General features: G+C 44.5%; 3 protein-coding genes across 5 annotated transcripts in view; 1 reads left to right on the forward strand and 2 right to left on the reverse strand.

The window, feature by feature from the left end:
• The window catches only part of CNBP (CCHC-type zinc finger nucleic acid binding protein), a 78,247-nt gene extending 76,059 nt beyond the window's left edge, over positions 1-2,188 (reverse strand). The window contains exon 1 of one of the 2 annotated variants that reach the window (XM_069083805.1): positions 2,050-2,188. The gene's annotated coding sequence lies outside the window, so the exon portion shown is untranslated. The remainder of the gene's footprint in view (positions 1-2,049) is intronic. The other variant, XM_069083811.1, reaches the window with a different exon arrangement.
• ISY1 (ISY1 splicing factor homolog) overlaps positions 1-24,426 on the reverse strand; it is a 224,957-nt gene that overhangs the window by 122,122 nt on the left and 78,409 nt on the right. The window lies entirely within an intron of this gene.
• The window catches only part of COPG1 (COPI coat complex subunit gamma 1), a 44,056-nt gene that overhangs the window by 18,604 nt on the left and 1,026 nt on the right, over positions 1-24,426 (forward strand). The window contains exons 1-22 of one of the 2 annotated variants that reach the window (XM_069083788.1): positions 2,391-2,605; positions 7,803-7,855; positions 10,497-10,577; positions 10,860-10,931; positions 11,668-11,747; positions 11,987-12,062; positions 12,227-12,319; positions 12,850-12,936; positions 13,441-13,598; positions 13,686-13,819; positions 14,928-14,995; positions 15,275-15,463; positions 16,069-16,164; positions 16,868-17,111; positions 17,389-17,464; positions 17,828-17,931; positions 18,316-18,441; positions 18,992-19,060; positions 21,798-21,940; positions 22,651-22,822; positions 23,238-23,335; positions 24,042-24,180. In XM_069083788.1, coding sequence (XP_068939889.1) covers positions 2,569-2,605; positions 7,803-7,855; positions 10,497-10,577; positions 10,860-10,931; positions 11,668-11,747; positions 11,987-12,062; positions 12,227-12,319; positions 12,850-12,936; positions 13,441-13,598; positions 13,686-13,819; positions 14,928-14,995; positions 15,275-15,463; positions 16,069-16,164; positions 16,868-17,111; positions 17,389-17,464; positions 17,828-17,931; positions 18,316-18,441; positions 18,992-19,060; positions 21,798-21,940; positions 22,651-22,822; positions 23,238-23,335; positions 24,042-24,180 — 2,395 coding nt within the window. In that variant the 5' untranslated portion in view covers positions 2,391-2,568. Of the gene's footprint in view, positions 1-2,390; positions 2,606-7,802; positions 7,856-10,496; positions 10,578-10,859; positions 10,932-11,667; positions 11,748-11,986; positions 12,063-12,226; positions 12,320-12,849; positions 12,937-13,440; positions 13,599-13,685; positions 13,820-14,927; positions 14,996-15,274; positions 15,464-16,068; positions 16,165-16,867; positions 17,112-17,388; positions 17,465-17,827; positions 17,932-18,315; positions 18,442-18,991; positions 19,061-21,797; positions 21,941-22,650; positions 22,823-23,237; positions 23,336-24,041; positions 24,181-24,426 lie in introns of those variants that run through there. The other variant, XM_069083789.1, reaches the window with a different exon arrangement.

Genomic DNA, 24,426 nt, shown 5'->3' on the forward strand with positions numbered 1-24,426 from the left:
GAAGGTAAGTGACTTGTTTAAAGTCACTGAGTAAGTGGATGAGGTGGGATTAAAACTTAATTCTTTTTGGCCTCAATTTCCTGTCCATAAAAAATCAGGTGACTATCTTTCAAGTTGTTCTCTATTTATGATCTTCCTGTTGTGATTTTTGGCTTTCTGGTCCCAGTTGTGATAGATATCTGGATGGAGGGGCTGAGACGTGGCATGGTAGTATAGCTGGTCTGTGGCTTCCTCTGATTCTGTCCTGAGAGCTCTTTCAGGAGAGAGCAGGGCTCTGGTGACAGACGATGCATCTGCTGTCTATGCTGGCTCATCATAAGAATGTTGGCCATGGAAGGATAACTATTTTTGGCCATACGAGGTCATGAATATCATGTCGCTTAGGAAGGGAGTGCCTACCAGCAGTGAAGGAAACGTGAATCTTTTAAAGTAGAAGTTCAATCTAACATTTTATCCTTCACTGTCTTTACATTGTTCTCTAATTGTTTCATAAATACATCTAAGTCTTGTCTCCACAAAGAGACTGAAGATTCCTTGAGGACAAAGATAAATAACACAAATTTTGAATTAGTCATGGAATCTATGCTTGACATATAGTTAACACTCAATAATAATATTATAATAATCAATATTTGTATAGCATGGTGCAGTGTACAAAGCATTTTCCTCACTACCCTATGGAGGAGGTAGTGAAAAAAATACCAAGTGAATTAAAAAGGAATCTCAGGGCCCATGGGTCTATTTATGGTGTCTATCCAGGTTAACTCAGGGAGATGGATATCTAGCCCTTTCCTCTCTTCTGAACTTCAGACCTGCATCACCAATAGCCTCTTGGACTTCTGAAACTAGAAGTCTTGGAGATAGCTAAACTCAACATTCAAAAACAATATTCTTTTCCTCTACCCCCAATCCACTGCTCTTTGAAAATTTCCTATTCCTGTCCAGGGTACCACTAACCTTCCAGTCTCCCAACTTCCTAATCTCAGCACTATCATTAACTCTTTAATCTTCCTCACCCCATACATCCAACCAGTCACCAGATTTTGATGTCTCTACTTTCCACAACTTCTCTCTCATCCAACTCTTTCTCTCCACTCACAGAGAAATCCACCCTACCTCATGTCCTTGTCACCTCTCACTTAAGAGTACTGAAAAGACCTCCCAGCTGGTCTCCCCCACTCCTCTTTCCCCATTCCAAACCCCACAGCTGCCAAAGTCATTTTCCTTAAATACACATTTGACTATATCACACCTATTCAAAAATCTCCAGTGGCTTCCTATGGCCTCTAGAATCGAATGATCAAATATAGACTCCTTCGTGTGTCTTTTAAAGCCCATCCTATATTTCTGGCTGCATTATACATTACCCTCCTTCCTAAGCATCTTGGTCTAGCCAAACTGACTTTCTTTCTGACCCTGTTTACACACTGTACCCTTAATCTCCTATCTCCACGCCTGGAAGGTACTCCTTCCCTACTTCATCCTACAGAATTTCACTTTTCCTTCAAGACAGTTCAAACAACCCGATTCTGCACGTAGTTTTTTTTTTTTTTTACTCCCCTTAACTCCTTTTGCCCTCCTTGAATAATTACCTTTTATCTTCTATTTATCCTATCGTAGACATATATACAGTATCTCCTCAAACAAAACATCAGCTCAGTGGGAGGAGGGATTGTTTCATTTATTTGTTTCACCCAGAACAGTGCCCAGCATATAGCAGACGCTTAATAAATGCTTGTGGAATTGAATTAGGCTGTTTACAGAATTAATTTCACGCTTGCCTGGCCCATGGTCACAGAAGACAAAGGTCATGAAACATAAATATTCCATGGAGAGCCTGGGTTCAAATCCAATCTTTGCTTCTAATACCTGAGTGACCTCGGCAAAGTCACAACTTCGGTTTTCTCTGCTTTAAAAAAAAAAGTGGGAGGGAGCGGTGGGCTAGATTACCGTTACTCTCCCTTCCAGCTCCAAACGCCAAGACCCTATGACAGAGCAGATGCATGTCAATCGAGGGAAGTACCCCTACGAGCAAGCCAAGCGTCCTACCTTGGCAGGTGGGCCCGCGGAGGCTGGGAAGCCACTCTCCGCCCCGGACAGGACGGGGTTAATGGAGGGAGCCCTGAACCTGGTCAGTTACAGCTTCCAGCTTGGAGGCCTTTAGACCAGAGTGTGCGCAGGCGCGTGCAGAGTGAGCAAGGCTGAGTCCACCCACACTGGGCAGGACGGGCTTAAGTAAGGGAGCCCTCTAGTGGTCGATCGAAGCTTCTCTAACTTTCAGGTCAGAATGTGCGCAGGCGCTTGCAGGGTGAGCCGGCTCGGGCCGAAGGAGCTCAGGCTTACGGAATTGTGCTTGCCGTCGGCGTCTCACAGCCGGGAGTCGACGGGCCTACGCGTGCGCAGGCGCGGGGTACGGGGGGAGAGCGCAGGCGCGCCACGCTGGGAGACGTGTCCCCGGGACTGGGTGGCCGGAAGTAGCCTGTGGGGACCTGGAGCTCTAGCTGGCCGGGGCCTGCAGGCGTCCACCCCGTCCGTCCGTGCTGTCTCTACTTGCAGCCGGCCCCCAGGATGCTGAAGAAGTTCGACAAGAAGGACGAGGAGTCCGGTGAGGGCCGGGGGGCGGCTCCGGGACCTCAGGGCTGATGCGGGGTGGAGGGGGCCCCCTCCGGTGCCGGCTAACTGGCTGGGCCGGGCCGGGCCGGGCCGGGCGAGGCAGCCGGGCCCGAGAGGGAAGTCTGTCGGTCAGCCGTCGGGGCTGCCGGGGTGGGGGGGCGTCCTCACTGCCCAAGGTCTGACAGGGCAGGGACCCAGGTTGTTTGGGGAGCACGTTACCCCTTACCTAAAGGGAAGGCGCAGCCGGGCTCAACCACCCTTCAACAAGTTCCTGCTAGGTGCCGCGCCCGAGTGAAAAAGCCGGACAGACCCTGTCTGCAAGGAGCTTACCTTCTGCGGTGCAGCATGTCAGATAATTAGAGGACGTGAGGGACATTGACAGCGCTGGGGGGAGCAGCATGTCAGATAATTAAATACAGGATATGTGGGGGGGGACATTGACAGCGCTGGGGGGAGCAGCACGTCAGATAATTACAGGACCTGGGGGGATATTGAAGATGCTGGGAGAGTAGCATGTCAGATAATTAAATACAGGGTATGTGGGGGGACATTAAGAAGGGGGGAGCAATATGTCACAGATAAGTACAGGACGTGGGGGGACATTAACAGCTCTGGGGGCAGCAATGTATTCCCAAATAATTAAATTCACTGGATAAGGTGGAGAGGACATTAACAGCACTGAGAGGGGGAAGCAACATGGGATATTAACAACACTCATTCACAAAGTCTGACAGAATAGAGAAGTTCATTCATCCAACAAGCACAGTGCTAGGCACCGGGTAAAAAACAAAACTGCCTATGCGTTCTTAAGGGTTTATATTCTGTTGGAGTCAACAGCATGTGTACATGCAAGTAAATGCAATACATACAAAGTATATAAATAATTTAGAAGGTGAGGTAAAGGATACAGTAGTAGCTGCAGGGATATGTAGATCGTGTTATTTGAACTAAACTTTCAAGAAAGCTGGTATTCTAAGAGTCAAAAGTGAGGAGGGAACACTTTGCAGATACAGAAGATAGCAATGATACCAAGATGGGAGGTGGAGTGCGTGTCTTCGTGTGTGTGTGTGTGTGTGCGCGCGCGAGTGAGTGAGTGAGTGTGTGAGCATTCAGGTTAGTTTGACTGGAATGAAGGGTGCATGAGGCTTGTGATGTGTAATAAGTCAGGAAAGATAAGTTTGGAGTGGGTGTGAAGAGCTTGCATACCAATTGAAGGAGATTTTGTTCTATCCTAGAGGTGATAGGGACTGGAGTTTTTTCAGCTTTGGAGTGACCTTGTCAGACTTTGCTTTAGTAATATCACTTTGGTAGCTATATGAGGGATGGATTAGGGAAGGGAAGGATTTGAGAGAGGAAGACCATTCAGTAATCCAAGCAAAAATTGAAGAGTATCTGAAGTAATGGTAGATGTGTGAGTGGAGAGAAAGGGACGAATGCAAGAAATGTGGTGGAGGTAAAATTGATAACACTTGGTGGTATTGGATGTGGGGTTGAAAGAGGCTGAGTTGAGATTGCCTCCAAAGTTTTGAACCTGGGCAGGTAGAATGGTAGCATCCTTGATAAAAGTTATAAAAGCTGGAAGGAGGGAGGGAGAGCACTACAGGCATGGCTTCAGCCAGTGTGATGTAGAGGCTTTCATAGGATCATAGGATTGAGAGGTGGCAGGAATCTTAGAGACTTTCTAGTCTAAGCCTCTCATTGGCATGGGGAAACTTGAAGCCCAGAAAGGATAAGTTTACCCCCAGGCAGCACAGTAAGTACCAGTCAGGACTTGAACCCAAATCTCTTCCATTTATTTATTTGTTCATTTATCCATTCATTACATCATTCTGTCTTTCATGTTAGTAATTTAACAAAATGTCTACTATCTGCAAAGAGATATCAGTCAGCTAGCATTTATTATGTGCCACCTGTGTGCTAGGCAGAAAGAGAAATAGAATAGATACCTTCAAAGAACTTATAATCTAATAGTAACCAAAAAGTATTCAGATATAATACATGTTAAATAATTATAAGAGTGTAAGGGGAATGTTAAAGTACTTTGAGATGTACATGATGAGACAAATCACTTTCAGCTGTCTAGCTTGGGACAAGGAGGAGATGAATGGAAAGTCAGGAAAGGCTTCTTGGAGGAGGTGGCATTTAAACTGAACTTTGCAGAATAGATAGAATGTCAGAAGATGGAGGTGGGTGGAAGAAGATATCCAAATTTAGAAAATAGCATAAGTAAAGTTCAAAAGTAGAAAAATTCAGGTCAACTTAGGAAACAATGAACTAATCCAATTTCACTGAAATGTGGAGTACCTGAGAAGGAGTAGAGTGAAATAAAACTGGAATTGCAAGGAGATACCCCATGGTGAGAGCCTTGAGTGCCAACCTGGGAAATTCAGAGACAATGATATTGTCTAAGAAGTTGAAGTATTCATTGTATTACATGTTTCAAGCTAGCCCCTTTTATTGATGAGGTAATTGAAGACCATAAATATGCTTTTACTTGCTTAATACTTACTCAGGTAGTAAGTATGTAGTAAGAATCAGAACTTGAACTCAGGTCTTCTCCAAATCCAGGCAGGTCTCTATTGTGCTATGCTATTCTTGTTCCTGTCCTATACTAGATAAGATAATTACTGTTCCCTGGATGTAAGGTAACAGGAAAGACATAAATGCAGAAGACCAGGAGCTCACCAGGACCTGGGAGAGTTTCTGCTGTTTTGGGTCCCCTTCCATCTGGTATAAACTTTGGCAGCACTCTGGTTAGAGTGAGGCAGAGGAAGGGCAGAAGGACATCATAAACCATTCAGCTGTGGATTGGAGATGCTTTTAATGATATACCAAGAACGTGAGACAGAAATTGGAACTGAAGCCTGGAATCCAGAGTATACTCCTCAGCAGTAATGCTGACTTGTGCACATGGATATAGAGAGGGCACAGAAAACCATAGGGGGAGTCTCCTATGTTTACCCATGGATAGGGCTGCACAATTCACAGATGATCTTAAAAGTTCTTCCTGGTTCCCTTACTGCTCAGGTCTGTCATGGAGCCCATCTGTGTAGCTTCAGAATCTTGCTCAAGCCTTTGCAAATGTTTCTCTAACTATTGAGTTAGGATTCAAAGACTCACAGCCCTTAGGACATGGATAAATAGGTGACACCTAGAAGGGTAAGAGTCACTTTTCCCTTTTACATTAAGCTAATACTGTATTAGTTATAAAGCCCTTGACTTAGAGGTTTCTTGTCTTCTGTCTCATATTTTCTGAACTGTTTGTACTTCAACAGGCTCAATCTGTACTCTCTTGCAATGTTTCCATCAATCTCTGACCACCTGATAAAATTTGACTAGATCATTTCATCTTCTTTTTGTACCCTGAAGTTGTTTTCTTTGCATGTTCACTGGCACTGAGTAAAGCTAAAGTTTTTTGCATAGGATCATCTCTTCTTTCAGAGCTAACACCCTTAGGAGACCCTTATTGAGATTTTCTTACTTAACCAGAGGAGGATGATATAATTAACATGGAGGAGGCCTGTGCATGTTTCTTTTCTTTCATCTTTAATATTTTTTCCCCAGTAACATGAAAAAACAATTTTTAACGTTTTTTTAAATTTTGAGTTCCCAATTTCTTTCCCCTCTCTCTCTTATCCCATCCTGAGATAGTAAGCAATTTGATATGGGTTATACAAGTGTAATCATACAAAACATATTTCCATACTAATCATGTTATAAAAGAAAACACAGACCAAAAGGAAAAAAAACATGAAAAAATAAGGAAAATGAAAAATAGTATGTTTCAGTCTGTTCTTTCTCTGGAGGTGGATAACATTTTTCATCATAAGTCCTTTGGAATTGTCTTGGATCATTGTTTTGCTGAGAAGGGCCGAGTTATTCATAGTTGATCATAGCACAGTGTTGCTGTTACTGTGTATAAAGTTCTCTGGTTTCTGCTCACTTCACTTTGCATCAGTTCATTTAAGTTTTTCTATTTTTTTGTCTGAAATCATCCCATTCATCACTTCCTATAGCACAATAGTATTCCATTACACTCGTATACCATAGTTTTGTTTAGCCATTTTCCAAGTGATGGACATCTCCTCATTTTCCAATTCCTAGGACCACAAAAAGAGCTACTATAAATATTTTTGTACATATAGATCTGTTTTTCTTTCTTTTCCTTCCTTCTTTCCTGTCTTTGTTTCTTCCTTCCTTCCTCCCTCCCTCCCTTCCTCTTTCTTTCTTTCTCTTCCTTCCTTCCTTCCTTCCTTTCTCTCCTATTATGGTATTGTTGGGTCATTTGTAAAATGTGAGTAGAGGCTTGTATGAATCAAACAAGGTGATGTATATGAACCACTTTGTTACCCCTAAAGCACTATATATATGTCAGCACTAGTAATTATCCTCTGTCTTCAGTTGTGACCTGAATAGTACATTTCCCTGAGTTCATTTCCTCTGTGATTTCTAGTTTTCCAAAACATCTTTGTTCCCCAAACCTGACCATTCTAATCTAGCAACCTAATTAGCATGCCAGTAAGAATAGATGAAGCCTATTCTCAGTGGTCAAGAAAAGGAGGGAGGTGGAGAGCCTGCTATGGGCATTTGGAAAGGAGACAGTCTTCCTGGAAAACCTTTATGGAGAATGTCATGTTTGAAACTTGGCCTTGAAGTACAAGTAGGAAGGAGTTAAACAGCCAGAGTCAAGGGCTGGGGAGAAGAACATTTATGAAAGGCTTATTGTGCTCCAGGAGTGGTGCTAAGAACTGGAGAGACAAATACGAACAAGCAAGTCCTTCCAATCAGGAACTTCCCTGTGGGAGTGGGGGGATGGAGGGGAAGACCATCAGAGAGAGTTGGAAAGAGGGAAAGGATGAGGCTTGGTGGGAGTGGGTATGCTGTGGAGACTGGCCAGAAGTATCGTGGAGTCTTGGTTCTAGGCCAGATAACCACAGTAGGTCCGACGTTAAAGTTCCCATAGTATGGAGATGACAATGCTAGCCATAGAGTAGTGGGAGGTCAAACTGAAAAGGTAAATTGGGGCCAAACCGTGAAGAGCCTTGAGTGCCAGGGTCAAGAGTTGGGATTGTTTTCTCTAGGCTCTGGTGAAATCGTCCTCATGTGTAGCATCTTCATATCTGGGAGGCTGGCGAGGTTCAGGGACAGAATCTAGTATTCACTCTTCTGTGTTTGTTGTCAACTTTCAGGTGGAGGCTCAAATCCATTTCAGCACCTTGAGAAAAGTGCAGTGTTGCAGGAGGTAAGTTCCATTCTTTTCTTTGTTCTTCTTTACTCCAGTTTTGAGAAGTAAACCTAACTCAGATGGAAATAAAATATCCAAAGTATTGGTGGAAAGAGAGCTAGAGAAAAATCCTCTTAATTTGGGACATTAATCCCTGCACAACTTGGCAGCATCTCATGCTCCAAAAGTCCTGATCATGTCATGTTTCCTTCATTGATGTGGATTTCTCTGTGTGCACGTAACTTTCTTTGGGCTTTAGTTAAGAAGGCAGTAGAGAGTCCGGAGCTGGATTTTTGCAGGGGTTATGCTCCTAAATTCCACTTATCTGATTTCTGTGGCTGGCTAAATCTTTGTGGTTTAGGGCCAAATTATTTGGATCATAGGGTGAGAATTCTCTGGGATGGTGGATGCAAGTATTTAATTTGAAACAAGTGTCTGAATAGATTTCTATTTTATGTTTAGTAGAAGCTTTTTAGATCTTATAGCTCTTGCTCAGAATATCAGACCCATGTTGTGTTTTCACTGGAGATTTAGTACCCTCTGCTTCTGAGGAACATACCTCTTTACATCTCCTAGGAATAGAATTTATACAAATAACCACAGAAAACATAAAAATTGAGCAAGAAAACTGCAGGGAATATGGTTGAGATTTACCTTGGGCCCTCCTCAGCCTCACTTCTGCTCTGACTTTTTGGAGGAGAAAATGAAAACTCTACAAGCTCAACCCCAGGACAGTTAGCATCCAGGAGCTGATATGACCCTGGTTTCTTTTTTTGCCAAGAATGATCATAAAGTTAGTTATCAAATGCTTGCTGAGTACATAATAAAGTTGGTATTTGGTGCTTCTCCCACCTTGTGGCTAGCAGACTCCCATTTCCTCCCTTTTTTTTGTGATTCAGAATCACTCTACAATTCTGAGCTAAGACTAATTACTAGTGCCGACATGTATATAGTACTTCAGGACTAATAGTGTTTAATATACGTCACCTTGTTTGATGCTCACAAGCCTGTGGGGTAGGCAGTAGGGTTTCTATTCACATTTTTACAAAAGAACATCAGAAGTTAAGTGACTTGCCCAGGGTCCCCCTGTGAGGAAGCAGCAAAGCTGAGACCAAAGCCAGACCTTCTGAGTCGCTCCTGGGGCTCCTTTCACATGCTGCTGCTGCTCATACAGCCCACCCTTCTACAGCTGAGAGGGGAAGCAGAAGGGGCACACTGCTCCTGCTGAGTGTCTGGTCTGTGCTGCCCAAGCACTGCTGGCCGTGTGGGAATAATGAGGATGAGACTGGCTCTGCCCACTCCAGAGGCATGCATAGGACAGGGCTCCCTCGTGCTTACTCTGGCCTCCCTTCCTCAGGCACGCATCAGCACTTCTTTCTCCTCTTTCTCAACTGAGTTCTTCATTTCTGCTTCATTGATAAAATCGAATAAATATTGTCTTCCATCTCTCTTCCTTCTGTTTAGTTTCTGGGGAAAAGGTGGCCTGTCTCCACATGAAGATCAGTCCTCCTGCTTGAACCCTTGATTCCCAGGGCATGCTCATTCATTGCCTGGCTCCCTCTCTCATCTTCGGTGTCCTCATTTACTGCCTCTTCCCTATTGCCTACAGTCATGTTTAGATTTCTTCATTTATTCTCTGTGACCTTAAAGTTATGGTACTACATCCCTTCTTCCCTTCATAGCCAAATTCCTGGGAAAAGTTCTGTCCCCTCCTCATCTCCACTTCCTCACTCCCCCTCCCCCATCTCCACCCCACCAAGTTTCTGACTCCACCAAGACCCTGGTGTTTCTATAAGAAAACTGTCCTGGGGGCTGTTCTCTCCCTGGGACACATCTGTCCTCTAGGGGCAGGAGGTGAATCATGATCTGGCAAGGGAGACTGGAAAGGAGCAGCAGGTCCTGAGAGAACCTGGAGAGAGCAGTGTCTTAGGAACCCAGAACAGATAGTGTCTCAGAAGAGTGGATGTGGAAGCATGTCAGAAGCTGCCAAGTGGACAAGGCGGGCTGAGAAAAGGCCATTGAGTTTAGCGGATTGCCTGACATCTCTCCTGAGTGTCCTGTCAGCATGTCCAAAATATAATTCATTGTCTTGCCTTTTAAAGCTGCCCCACCTGCAGACGTGCTTAGTTCTGCTGTAGGGCCATCTGCCCAGTTCCTCACCTCCACAAGCTTGGAGTAATCCTTGGCTGTCATGCCCTTTGGCCCCCGCTTCTCTCCCCATGGAAGGGTTTGTTTTTCCCCTTGTGTTCCTTTGTGCATTTCAGGCCTGCATCTTGGCTACTGCTGACTGAATTTGCTTAGTTGTTTTCTTCCCACCTTATAACCTGACATGCTTCTGGTTATGAAAACTACAGTGTGGTGACTACAGCTGTGCTTGGGGTGGACCTGAGAGTTGTAGGAGGTTTAGTTACATATCTTATAAAAGGCTGCATAGGAAATGGGAAATCCTTAGGCCAGCCCTTTCTGAACTGTCCTGGTTGGCTCCTTTGTTAATTACCAAGTTTTTCTACCCACAAGGCCATGTTTATAATAGACTGATGATGTTTAATTAGTACATTAACTAGCTAGATTGGAGGGTTTAAAGCCTGAACAGAGGGTTTTCGAGGCTAGCCCTCTCCTTATTCATCATCTAATTGTCTTGGTTGCTTCTTCTTTTTAGGCCCGGGTATTTAATGAGACTCCCATCAACCCTCGGAAATGTGCCCACATCCTCACCAAGATCCTCTATCTCATAAACCAGGTAATGGGGCAAGGCAGAGGATGGAGGAGGATATTGAGGAAGGCAAGAGTGAGTGTCAGTACAGTCGCTGTCATCTGTTGTCTCTTTGGTGGCCTCTGTGTGACACGGGGAATCGTTCTGGTCTAGTACCCCTAGCACTCCTGGTTCTGACCTGTTTTCTTGGATGGAGATTTCTCTAGACGTCTTTTATCAGGGCACTGATTTGCTAGGAAGACTGGCCTGACCCTTCGCTCCATCATAGAGCTCAGGAAACTTGATTTTATTGTCTCTTGATTCTTTCAGGGGGAACACCTGGGGACAACTGAAGCAACAGAGGCCTTCTTTGCCATGACCAAGCTTTTTCAGTCCAACGATGTAAGTGTTTTCTGCAATACTTTCTTCACATCTCATAGATAGGTCTGTCTACAAAATGAATTCTCCTGGTTGTAGCCTAAGAAAATACAGTGAGAGAGAGGAGAGAACAAGAGGGATTCCAGCAAGCTCTCTGTGGGTGACACTGAGGCCTGTCCAGCCAGTTCTCCTTGGGATTCATGGTGTTACCTTGATGATGGGCTGGGCTGTTAGTCTGTTCCACAACATCCTCTTTCTTTCAGAACCGAATTTCCCCATTGCACTTGTCTGCACCGTGGTTCCCAAGACAGAATGTTATTGGGCTGTCTGAAGCAACAGGGCCTGTTCTCCATGCAATGCAGCCTGAGCTTGGAGAAGTTTTGCTCTTTCTGAGCTGACCCTTTATATGTGTGTCCCCAGAAATGGCCCTGGGTGATTGTAACTCAGTACAGAAAGACCCATTAGAGGGGCAGGCCTAAGCTTTGGCTTTCCCAGGTCTCTGAAGGGTCTGTAGGGAATTACAGGAAAAGGATGAAGTCACAGGAAAGGGATGTTATTTGACATCTGCAGAAGTACAAGTTTCTTCCTGAGACACCTGTGACCAATGAGGGAATGGGCATCTTTGAGAGGAAACTGATGGTGGGGATACGGAGAGTAGTACAGGAAGCTGCCTTCCTCCACATGGCAATCATTATTCTGGGTGCAGAATGTCTTTTTATGTTGTGATGGAAATCATGAGACTTTCTGATTTTGCTCATAGCCCACTCTCCGAAGGATGTGTTACTTGACCATCAAGGAGATGTCTGTCATTGCTGAGGATGTCATCATAGTCACCAGCAGGTTAGTTTTGGGGATTCCAGAGGACAGAGGCATGCCACCTTTGCTCTTCAGCCCCTCTTCTCCGAAGACTGCCACAGAAGTGGGCTTCGGGGCTCTTCTTGTCCTGTGTTCTAGTCACCTTGGCTCTTGTGCAGTAATCCTGGTCTCATTTTTTTTCTGTTGCCTCAGGGTTGGTATGATTATATGTGGGGGCGCCTTTGTACTGTGGTGCCCTGAAAGATTGCTTCTCACTTTTACAGTTTGACCAAAGATATGACTGGAAAGGATGACAACTACCGTGGCCCAGCCGTGCGTGCCCTCTGCCAAATCACTGACGTGAGTCCTCTTTCCATGGGACCGAGCTTATCTTTCTCCCTTTGTTTCCACTTCCCTGATTCTCAACCCAGATTGCTTAGGTCTGTCTGTGACCTTCCTGTCTCTGCCCCTTCTCTCCTTTCCTTGGTGTTAATGAAGCATGCTCGCCCTGCCTTTCTTCACAGAGCACTATGCTGCAGGCAATTGAACGCTACATGAAGCAGGCCATTGTGGACAAGGTGCCCAGTGTCTCCAGCTCTGCCCTGGTGTCCTCCTTGGTATGGATGTCTTAACAGAGGAGCTTGAGGAAGTAGTGAATAACTTAGGATTAGGGATATTTAAGGAGAAATCAAAATCGTCAGCTTTCTAATTTATCCCAAATCTACGTAAAAGCCACAAAATATGATTTTTTTTTTCCTCATCTCTTCTACCTAAGAAGGTCTGGTTTCAACGATAAAGGGAAAGGTTGAGTGAGTTAAGTTTCATCCTATCTAGGGGTTATGGCATTGGGGCAGCTGTAGGTTTGCACAAACCACCTGTTATTTACGTAACTACACACTTCTGCCATCAGGAAAAATAGATATATGTTGAGTGTTGATGTTGGGGAAGCTAATAACTATCCAAGTAGGGGTACATCGTAAGAGTAGGGCAGGTGGGTGGATTGGTGGATGCCTGACCCAACAATGTGGGGTCTAGGTGTGGGATAGCAGGCAATCCAAAAAGGCATCAGAGTCCTCTATAAGCCACAGTTAATATTTTTCCTTGATTGATTGACCTTCATATTCCCAACCTTCTTATTTCTTCACAGCATCTGCTGAAAAGCAGTTTTGATGTGGTAAAGCGATGGGTGAATGAGGCTCAGGAAGCGGCTTCTAGCGATAACATCATGGTCCAGGTGAGGGCCTTAGAGCCCGGGAAAGGGATTATTTGAATATTCAGGGACATACAGACTGGCTTATTAGCAAAGGGCCTGGCACATAGTAGGTGCTTAATAAATGTGGATTGATTAAGTGTTCATATGCTGTCATACAGCCATGTCATCTGAATCCTGGCTTGAGAGTTCTCATTCCTGCTTGGCCATTGATTTGTGTTGTAATCACTGACTTCCTTTCTGTGTCTCTTACCTATCAGTAAATTAACTGAATACCATTCTGGAGTGGTTCATGGAATTATTATAAATACCAGTGAAATCTTAAAATATAGTAAAAGCTCAAAGCTCTCGTAGGAAGAGTCATATAAACAGGGCTTCAGACCTGTGTCATCTTGGGCAAAGGACTTACCATTCCTGAACCTCAGTTTTCTCATCTGTAAAATAGAGGGCTTGGCCTGCACAGCCTCTGAAGCCCTTCCTCTGTGAACCTTTGGTCTGATCTAAGCTGTGGTTCTGTTTCTGGCTCAGTACCATGCCCTGGGTCTCCTCTACCACGTGCGTAAGAATGACCGCCTGGCCGTCAACAAGATGATCAGTAAGTTCACCCGGCATGGCCTCAAGTCACCGTTTGCATATTGCATGATGATCCGTGTCGCCAGCAAGCAGCTGGAGGAGGAAGATGGCAGGTGAGGAGGCGTCTTCCTCCCTGAAGATCTCCTTCCTTCACCCATGTTGTATTTCATTGGCCAAGCCTGTGCCATTCTCCTTTACAGTCGAGACAGCCCTTTGTTTGACTTCATTGAGAGCTGCTTGCGCAATAAGCATGAGATGGTCGTGTATGAAGCTGCCTCTGCCATAGTCAACCTGCCTGGCTGCAGTGCCAAGGAGCTGGCACCGGCTGTGTCAGGTAACCATGGCTCAGGGTGGGAAGTTCATTGGGCATCAAGGTCCCTGGGGCTGGTGGAAGCATGACAGGGGAAGAGGCTCCTTTGGAGGAGTCCATGTGTTCTTCTCTTGACCTTCCCTTGGTCATCCAGAAAGTGTACTTGGGATACTGTGTAAACTAGCATTTATTAAATCTACACTCTGTGACTGCCACTCTGGGGGATAGAAATAAAAGCCCTAGTCAGCCTCAAAGAACATAGAGTCAAATCATAGGCTGATACTTCCAGAGCTAGGAGTCTCGGAAGCCATCTAATCCAGCCTCCTCATTTTACATATGGGGAAACTTAACCAGAAAGGTTGCATCCCTGGGCCAGCATCACACAGGTAGGAAGCTTCAAAAGTGGTATTCAGATGTGGGTCCTTGGACTCTAGAGCAGCATTCTAGGCATTCTCTTGGGTCCTACAACCTTGTTTGGTAGAGAATACTCACACAGTTGATTAAGACAGATAAAATGAAATGCTGAATTATGTGGCACAGAAAATAAATGCTGTAGGAATTCAGAAAAGGAAAAACCACTGTACCCTGAGGTAGCAAAATAGCCCTTCACAAAGGAAGTCAGGTCCTGAAGGATGGTGGGGTTCAGGTAAGAAAGACAGGAGAAGAGGAGGAGAATGTTCAAGACTGATGGACAGTGTGAAAGCCTCAGTGTAGGGATAGAACAAGTGAAGATGAAAGTCTTTATGTGGGATGATCCTTTTTCTCCAATGAAGGCTATTGTAGCATAATTTGTGTAGATGTTGTGACAAGGCTAGAAATGAGGGAGAGTTTTCCTTTGCCTCCTTAGAATAGGATTAAATTCAAAGAGGAGTATTTATTAATGGTCTTTTTGTATAGGGCTTAAGTGGCCAGGAACCCTTTTCCTCTTAATAAGTTCAGTACGGAAATGGAAGCAGCTTGGGGGTGGGGATGCTGTAAGGCTGGGGGGGGGGGCGGGGAGGAAGATATGAAACATGGTTCTGAGTGCATAGCTCTCCTAAACACCTTACTATACACTCCCTTAACACATGATCCCTTTCCTCTTGGTTTGCCAAATGACAAAGAGACCAAAGTAACATGTATCTTCATACAGTGCTCCAGCTCTTCTGCAGCTCCCCAAAGGCCGCCCTGCGATATGCTGCTGTTCGAACTCTCAACAAGGTAAGATGCTGTAATATGAAGAAGAGAGGACTCTGCATGGGGGCATAAGGGATTCAAACCTAGGACAGCTAGGGGACTTTCTTGAGCTTCCCATTCTTTTGAAGAAGGAATCAGTTCTTTTCTTAAGTGGACCTTACTCTGAACCTAAAATTAAGTTGTGACAAAGGTTAGCTTCCCAGGAAGAAAATCTTGGAGAGCTTATCTTGATGTCTGTGGGTGTGACAATCATAAAGTGAGGCAGGCAGAGGAGGCCTAACTTCTCATTCTCTTTTCATACAGGTTGCCATGAAACATCCATCAGCTGTGACCGCCTGCAACCTGGACTTGGAGAACCTAGTAACAGACTCAAACCGCAGTATTGCCACCCTGGCCATCACTACTCTGCTCAAGACGGGCAGCGAGAGCAGCATTGACCGCCTCATGAAACAGATCTCCTCCTTCATGTCAGAGATCTCGGATGAATTCAAGGTACTTAGAGATGCAGAATAGGTTCTCCTTGTAAGAATGTGATTTTTGAATGGTTTGATGGGATCTGGGCTACATCATGAGTGGAAAATTCTAATTAAAATGAAAGTATATAGTCTTGTATTTATGGGGAAATTTGTTTCCAGTTCCAGACAATCAACCTACAAACTTTTAGAAAACTGCCCATTCCAAAGTTAATGGTTCCCTAAACATCTCTAGCCTCCTGGGAGAGATGGAAGTGCACCTAGTTTTATCTTTCTGAATTCTGGTGTTAGTATTGGCCCCACACATGAGAGTTAGTCTGCAGAACTTCATGTTTCTTGGCTTCACTCTCTGGTGTGTTGGGTTTGTGTAACTTTTCCTATGGCCGTAGCATTCTGAGTGAGTCATTTATTGCAGTACTGGCCAGGCCAGTACATCACTAAGGAGAGGAAGGAAAGGAGATGAAAATCCCCTTGAGTCTTACATTGTAGTTTTGAGTAAGAGACAGAGTTGTGTGGGAAGAGACTCACTGTTTAGGCGGGGGGCTGGTCGTGCTAGGCTGCCTTCCGTGCTAAGCCACCTTGGTTCTGGCATGCCACCTGCTCACACTTCTCCTGATGATTCAGGTGGTGGTTGTCCAGGCCATCAGCGCCCTGTGTCAGAAGTATCCTCGAAAACATGCAGTCCTTATGAACTTCCTGTTCACCATGCTTCGGGAAGAGGTGAGGCTGAAAAGCTGGGGCTGGGGGACGGTCACCCAGCTACTCACTCTGAGCCACATTACTTTTCTTCTTTTCTTAGTTCCTCACTGATTCCTCCTTCAGGCTAGAAAGAAAAATCCCTACTTATTCTCCTCTCCCTGTGCCCCTCAAAAAAGAGTCCATAGTGATGTTATAATGAGATGGTGTCTGTCACTTTCACCTCTTACAGGCAGATGGAATGAAAACACTAAGTGTTGTTAATAACATCAGTAGGATAATTAATTACTACCCCTGGTTTCAGAGAAAAAGCAAAATGCCTAGGAGCTACACTGCTGAGGAAGCAGGAGGGCTCTCTTCGGTGGTTTGGTTGTCTGCCCATGACAATGCTCTAGGGCGGTGGGTCTTGTAAAGAGCCTTCATAGGGATTTGTTTGATGGTTTCTTGAAATATCTACGACTGTATTTTTGTTTCAGCCACCAATTAGTAATTGATTTTTTCTTAATTGGTATCTCCTTAAAGTTTTCTTCATTCTAGTTAGAGGCAAACAGGAGCAGGTAGGTTAGACATGATACACCAGTCTTTGTCCTTCCAAAGGATCCATGAACTGAAAACATTTAGAACAATTAGTAAAGTGGGACCCAGGGTCTGTATCTCAGCTTTCTTGAGCGTTAGTGCTAGTTCAGGAGAAAGTGGTCTCTACATCCAGCTGTCTACTTCACTGCAGGGTGGCTTTGAGTATAAACGGGCCATTGTGGACTGCATCATTAGCATCATTGAAGAGAACTCAGAGAGCAAAGAAACAGGGCTCTCCCACCTGTGTGAGTTCATCGAGGACTGTGAGTTCACTGTGCTGGCTACTCGAATCCTGCATCTGCTTGGCCAAGAAGGACCAAAGACCAACAATCCTTCCAAGTACATTCGCTTCATCTACAACCGTGTGGTCTTAGAGCATGAGGAGGTTCGGGCAGGTGGGTCTCAAGAATGAAAAGTTCATCCAGCATGGATGGGGCTAGTATGGTGAAGCTAAAAAAGAGGAACATATAGTGAATGCCTAACAATTATGGGGTCAAGTGCTTTAAGGGGAAAGCGAGCAGTATTAGAATTATAGCAATAGGGCTTGAACTTTCTGCTACAGACTTTCTGACTATTTGGCTTTGGGGCTTGTGTCTTCTTGAGCATGGGGACAGCAAATGGGTCTAATTGTAAGTGTAAATGACTAATTAATGTATTGTGCTGTGACTGTAGGTGCTGTTAGTGCTTTGGCCAAATTTGGAGCCCAGAATGAGGAAATGTTACCCAGCATTTTGGTGTTGCTAAAGAGGTAAGGCCCCTGGATGGGATAGGTCAGATGTCTTTCTGCACCTGTATCTCACTAGGGCCCAGAAGTGGGTTCTTTGTGTTGTTTGATACTCCCCCTCTATCCCAGAGGGAACAAATAGCTTCTGTTCCATGTGTGACTATGGATGAAAGGGTTGGGGATTAGTAGGGAGCATAGCCTCCTAACCCGCAGAGTCATGGATAAAGTATAGCACCCATCTCAAGTCCACATTAGTGTCATTAGGAATCATTCTCTAGGGCCTTAATTTTGGTATTTCCTAAGTGATGGGTAGTAAGCCATAGTTCTTGCTTTCTCTAAAGTAATAAAAATCAGCAAGCAATTAGAAGATCTGTGTTTTGTCTCTAGGTGTGTGATGGATGACGATAACGAGGTGAGGGATCGAGCCACCTTCTATCTCAACGTTCTCGAACAGAAGCAAAAGACACTCAATGCTGGCTACATTCTCAACGGTAACCGATTAAGAAATCTTAGGGAGCCAGGCCTCTGGAAACTTGGATCCTTTCCACATCCCCAGGGCTACGATCTCTCACTTAGCACAGACAGGCTTCTGCTGGGGTTTCCATCCTGTTTTTTCTATGACAGGGTGCCCTCTACTGGGATATCTCTTGGGATTGTAGAATTCATGACTAGGAACTGAGGTCCTTGGAGATAAGCCTGAGCAGCACCGTGGGGCCAGTGCTGATCTGGTAGAGCTAGCGGTGTGTTCTTCATAACAGAAAGAGGTGGGGGCAGCATCAGGGGCCCAAAGGCCTTCTCTGGGGAATTCCTCGTGGATGTTCTGCCCAACTTCCTTTGGAATGGTAGCCACTGATTGTTCTTTCCCTCATGTCTAGGTTTGACAGTGTCCATCCCTGGCCTGGAGAGGGCACTGCAGCAGTATACTCTAGAACCCTCAGAAAAACCTTTTGACCTGAAGTCAGTTCCCTTGGCCACCACTACCATTGCAGAGCAGAGACCAGGTAATGTCTTCCCTTCAGGTCTGATCAGTCATAGGTTCTGAGGAGGCCTCAGGGCAGCCTTCGTTGACTGAGGAACCACAGACTGGGAGCTAGCAGGAGTGATCTTGTCATCCGTGAATAGGTCTTTCACTTCTGCCATAGGTGTCCTCATTCATCGTAGGGCAAAGAGGCTGTTCTTAGAGACCAGAGGCTTTTGATGCCCTTACTCAGAAACTTAGTGCTAGGAAGAAATACTCTTGGGGCAGCTAGGTGGGCAGTGAATAGAGCATTGGCCCTGGAGTCAGGAGGACCTGAATTCAAATCTGGCCTCAGACACTTGACACACTAAGTAGCTGTGTGACCTTGGGCAAATCACTTAACCACAATTGCCTTTCTTTCCCTCCCCCCCCCCCCATATATATTAAAAAAAAAAAAGATTGAAGAAGCATGGGTTGTACCAGATAATCTGTCTGAGGCTCTTTGTGGTCCCAGGAGTCTGTGGCACCCAAGTCATAGTAACTACGTAGACTATTATCACTTTATTAGTTATATGTTTATTTGTTCCCTGTAGAGAGCACTCCCATCACAGCAGTCAAACAGCCTGAGAAGGTAGCAGCCACACGACAAGAGATATTCCAAGGTAAGTAATGGGGAGAGAAGAAGGACAAGGTTCTTAGAGCTAGGGCCAAGTCTTCTGGGGTTTTGAAGGTCAGTTTGCCCTCAGAGTGTTGCCTCTTTGCTTTTAGTTGAAAGTCAAATGTCCCTATTGCCCAGTCAATGCAATGATAGCCATTAGCTCTCAAGGTAGGCCAATGGCCAGTCCTCGTATAATATCCACATTACATGGCTTCCCCAGCTGTTTCCTATTTGCTTATCATAGCTCTTCTCCTCTGTCAGTATGTTGTCCTTAAAATGAAACAAAATCTCTAAGCTAGTTTATATCACCAAAGGTCATCTCCACCCATTCACTTCCTATTTTTTTCTTCTTAAAAAAATTTTTTTTTACATTTTTAGTTCTGAACTATTTCCCTCCTTCCTTCCAATTTCCTATTTTTAAACTAAAATAAAATTTGATGATTTTTACTTTTGTGCATCACCAAAATGTACTTCAGTATTTCCCCTTCTCTCAGAGAGCCATCCCATATAACAAATAATATTTTTAAAGACAATGAAAAAGAAGAGAAAAAATTAGCTAAACTGATCAATACATTGAAAAAAATCAGAAAATAATTCTTTCTAGCTCTGCAAAAATCATCCCTCACTTCCAGATAGGGACTTCCAGTCTACCTAAGAGACTTAAGTTTACAGGGGTGGGGAACCTTCAACCTGGAGGCCACATGTGGCCTTATAGGTCCTCAAGTGCAGCCCTTTGAATCCAAACAAATTGGGTTTGTTTCTGTGAAGTTTGGATTCAGTCAAAGGGCCACACTTGAGAACCTAGAGGGTCACATGTGACCTCAAGGCCATTGGTTTCCCACCTGTGGGCTAGAATATCAATCTCCATTTTTAGATACTGAGTGTAATAAATTCCAAAATCTACACAAATCCATTTGAACACTTAATAAGAAAGTTCTTTCTTATGATACACATATACATATACATGTGAAAGTTCTTTCTGATATCTAAGTTTCTCTAAATATAATCTTGTAGTATTTTTTTTTCTGTCCCAGATGTCTACATCTACATGTACCTGAACTTCTTCCCAGTGCTGCATCATTGTTAAAGGCAGGCTTCCAGCAAGGTGTGCTACCATCTAACATCAGTACTGGGTAGTCTGATGCAGCTGTTCATGCTGTAAAAAACAAAAATAGAAATATTATTTGTTTATTTAGGGCTGTTAACAGTTAATAACTGAGTGAGTGGCACCTATAAAAACTGTTCAGAGGATGGAAGGTGGAATGTCAGGGGAGCTTTGTGGAAGAAGTAGGGTCTGAGTTGGGCGTTGAAGGACAGGTAGAATTTGAATAGGGAGAAGAAGAAAGAGTTCTAGAGAGAGCAAAAGCATGACGGCAAGCATGCATGGGTGCTGAACCAATAGTGAGTGTCTGGTCATGTATATCTCTATGTGCACCTACACACATGGACATGCTTACATGTACGTACTTGTATATGTTTTTACATGTATATTTGTGTGGCTGCACATAATCACATATCCATTCTTCTGTGTGGGCATTAGCCATATAAGAAGGCTCCACTGCAAGTTTATGTTACCTAACCTGCAGCAGGATAATCCTTTTACTCCTTCCTGGTTGATTGGCCTGACCATTCCAGCCTTGTTGTTTACTTAGGCCGTCCAGATCTCTTCTTCCTTCCTTTCAGCTGAGAACCCCATCTCACACTTTCTTGAGAAAATAAAGACTGTCACCATGAGCTCCTTCTTACCCCCTTCTGTTTATCTCAGAACCCCTGAGATCCCCCCTCTTTCTCCTTATTTATCCCAGTCTGATAGTGAGGAAGACCTTTTCTTTGGTAAAACCAGCCCCTTCTATGTTTTCCAGCAGATTGTCCATCTCTCTCTCCTGTACTGCCTTTAAATATATCCAAGTCTCGTGATCCTTAAAAAACTTCATTGGACCTTCATGTCCTATATCTCCTCCGTTTTCAGCCAAATTGCTAAAAAAAAAAAAGTTGTCTAGATAGTTCCACTTCCCCTTCTCTCATTCACTCTTTGCAGTTTGACTTTGTATCTCCCTCCACAGCTGAAATTTCCCTCTCTGAAGCTGCTGTTGATCTGTTAAGTGCTAAGTCCAGTGGTCTTTTTTTTTTTTTTTAACATCCTCATCCTTCCTGATCTCTCTGTGGACCATGCCCTCCTTCCTTACCAGTTTCTTTCTATCTTGCTATACATTCTACCTTCTAAGCTCCAGCTGAACTAACCTTTTTTCTGTCCTGACATGTGGTGTTTCCATCTCTTATTCTGACTTTGTACTAACCCCATGTCTATAAATGTATCCTAGGCTTCTCTGCCCCTTGTAGAATCTCCTATTTCCCTCAAGATTCAGCTCAACCACCACCTCCTATAGGGAGCCCCTCCTAACCACTCCCAGCCTCCAGGGCTCTCCCTAAACAACCTTGCATTTATTTTCTATTTATCCTTTGTGTCTTTGCATACCTATGTTTTGTCTCCTTTAATAGAATATAAACTTCTTTAGAACAAAAACTATTTTCTTTTTTTTTATCTGTAGAGCCTTATAAAGTGACTGGCACATAGCAGGTATACTGAATACACCTACTACATTGATACTCCTACTATATTGATAAAATAGGTTTACATAATGAGAACTGGATGGAAACCTTTAAAGATATATTTGGAAATCTAAACAGTCGTAGCTGACATGTAATAGGGAGTCAAGTAAATGTTGTTTTTTTGCTTTCAGAACAATTGGCAGCTGTGCCAGAGTTCCGTGGGCTGGGTCCCCTCTTCAAATCCTCCCCTGAGTCTGTGGCTCTCACAGAATCTGAGACAGAATATGTTGTTCGCTGTACCAAGCACATGTTTCTCAACCACATGGTGTTCCAGGTTGGTAGGGGAGGATCTCAGGGCTCTTGAGAGTGAGCATGAGGAAATGGAGTCTGGCGAGAGTTTTCCTGGAAGCTAAGAACAGAGCACTAGACTTGTGGTGATGGGGTGGTGGGATCTGGACCCCCAAAATGAGGTTTGGGGGTGCTAGAACCCTGAGAATGCCAAGGCAATGTTGCCTGGAATGAATTTACACACTCAAGCCATCTTTTGGTCAAGAGACAATTTATCATAACACCAATAGAAGTGGGCAAAGTTCCTTTTTTGGGGTGAATCTGGAACTTATGTAGAAAAGGGGCATGGGTAAGGAATGCTGGGGATACTAATTAGGTAATCTAAGGGTCCAGGTGTCTTTGGGAGCTATGGATGGGAAAGTGTAGGGAGTATACCAGGCATTGAGGGAGAAAAAAACAAGTCTTGTTTAGCTTCCCAAGGCATGTACCTTGGGCAAGCACCAGAGACAGGATCCTTGGACCAGGCACCCCTCTGTCTGCTCTGATAAGGGAATTACAGAGTCAGGTTTGCAGCAAGGGAACATTTTCTCACAAGGCAGGGCCAGCCTGGGTTACTTTCAGAGACAGTCTTAGGGCTTTTTGGGGTCCAGGTTCCACCACCCCCATCAGTGGGATGAGCAGGGAGCAGTAGAAGATGTTCCTGTTGAGATCTGGCTTGATGCCCAGAGTACTCTAATGCTTTTCTCCCTTTGTCAGTTTGATTGCACAAACACCCTCAATGACCAGATCTTAGAGAATGTCACAGTGCAGATGGAGCCCACAGAATCCTATGACATCCTCTGCTATGTCCCCGCCAAAAGCCTGGCCTACAACCAGCCAGGGACCTGCTATACCCTTGTGGCCTTGCCTGAAGGAGATCCCACAGCTGGTAAGCTCACTCAGACACTGCCCACATCTTCAGAGGTAGGGACTTTAGAGGCTTGGACAACAGTTTACCATGAATGTGTCCATCAGGATTGGGGATTTGGGGTTTAGGATTTTAAAGATAGCATGACTTTGTCTTCCCAGCTGTGAGCATTGTGTGGCCAGCGCCATCACTTGAAGTCTCCTCGCATTTTCCTCATGCTTTATAGGCTACTCTGCATCTGTGAATGTGCATGTGGATAGGTCACCACAGGGAGAATCTCATGCTCACCACCTTAGGATTGCCCTTAGCCCTGTTGTCTTTTCTGATAGTACAGGAGAACCCTAAAATTGAAGGAATCTGTCTGCCTCATGACCACTTGGCGGCAAGGCCTCTCATCATATCTGGGCTTATGCTGACCATCACCTTCTCCCAACAGTGGCTTGTACTTTCAGCTGCATGATGAAGTTCACGGTCAAGGACTGCGACCCCACCACTGGAGAGACTGATGATGAAGGTTATGGAGATGAGTATGTGGTATGTGTCTGTCGGGCGATGGCCAAGCACGCCATTCCCGAGAGGATCCGAGCTACTTAGTCTGGGATTCAAAGGGGGAGAAATTACGTCCTTGTTTTCACCAACCTCTATCTGAAATTTAGAGTTTCTTTCAGTTTTTAACAAAACATTCTAAGAGGTCTGTAGACGACTACCTTACACTGCCAAAGGGGTCCATGCTAGTAAAAAAGCTAAGGACCCCTGGTTAGACTATGTTCTTGGCTTCAGGTCTTCTGATTGGAATTCTAAGATTTGTGAAAATTCATTGTAAGATGTGAATATTTTGGCTTTGAAAACGTATCTTTCTTGGCATCATTCAGTGATTCAATTCTGTTTGCTAACCAATGACCCTTATTAAGGATAAACTTTTCATGAGTTTGAAGAAGGGAAAACAATTAACTATATATAACTAAAACTATAATTCTGATTTCACCTAAAGCATTTGTTACACCACTAATATTTGTTCAAAGTGTGGCTACCAGGATTTAAGTCAGAAATTGTTTAAAAGGAATTAAGAATTGAGGCTCTGCTCCCCATCCCATCCCACACCTGAATGAATTGCCAGTTTGCTCTGACAGAATGACTAGCCTTTGCCAACATTTCTGGTCAGATATAGGGACATCAAAGTTCTCTCCTTTGGAGCGTTGGGTTTTCACACTTTCAGTTTGTGATTTCCCCCTTCTCATAGCTAGAAGATCTCGAGGTAACGTTGGCAGATCACATACTCAGAGTTTTGAAGCCAAACTTTGGGGCAGCCTGGGATGAGGTAGGAGAAGAATTTGAGAAGGAAGAAACTTTCACTTTATCCACCATCAAAACACTTGAAGGTAAGTTCCAGACCCAGAAGCAGCTGCTTTCCATGATTTCCATGTCTACCCCATACCACAACTGGAACATGGAAAATGAAGTGTCCTCCCCTTCCCATTGTGGAACATGTGGAACATCTCCCCTTCTCCAGAGCATGTCCTGGGCATGGTTGCGTGTTCCCTCTGTTTTATGATTACAGCAGGAAGCTTTGGAGTTGGGCAGGGTGAAGCAGAGGCAACAGTTGGCAGTTATATGTGGGCTCACAC

The sequence above is a fragment of the Petaurus breviceps genome, unplaced genomic scaffold (assembly GCF_028583685.1).
Source record: "Petaurus breviceps papuanus isolate PSGF00001 unplaced genomic scaffold, PetGlider_PUasm1.0 174, whole genome shotgun sequence".
Taxonomy (NCBI): Eukaryota; Metazoa; Chordata; class Mammalia; order Diprotodontia; family Petauridae; genus Petaurus; species Petaurus breviceps.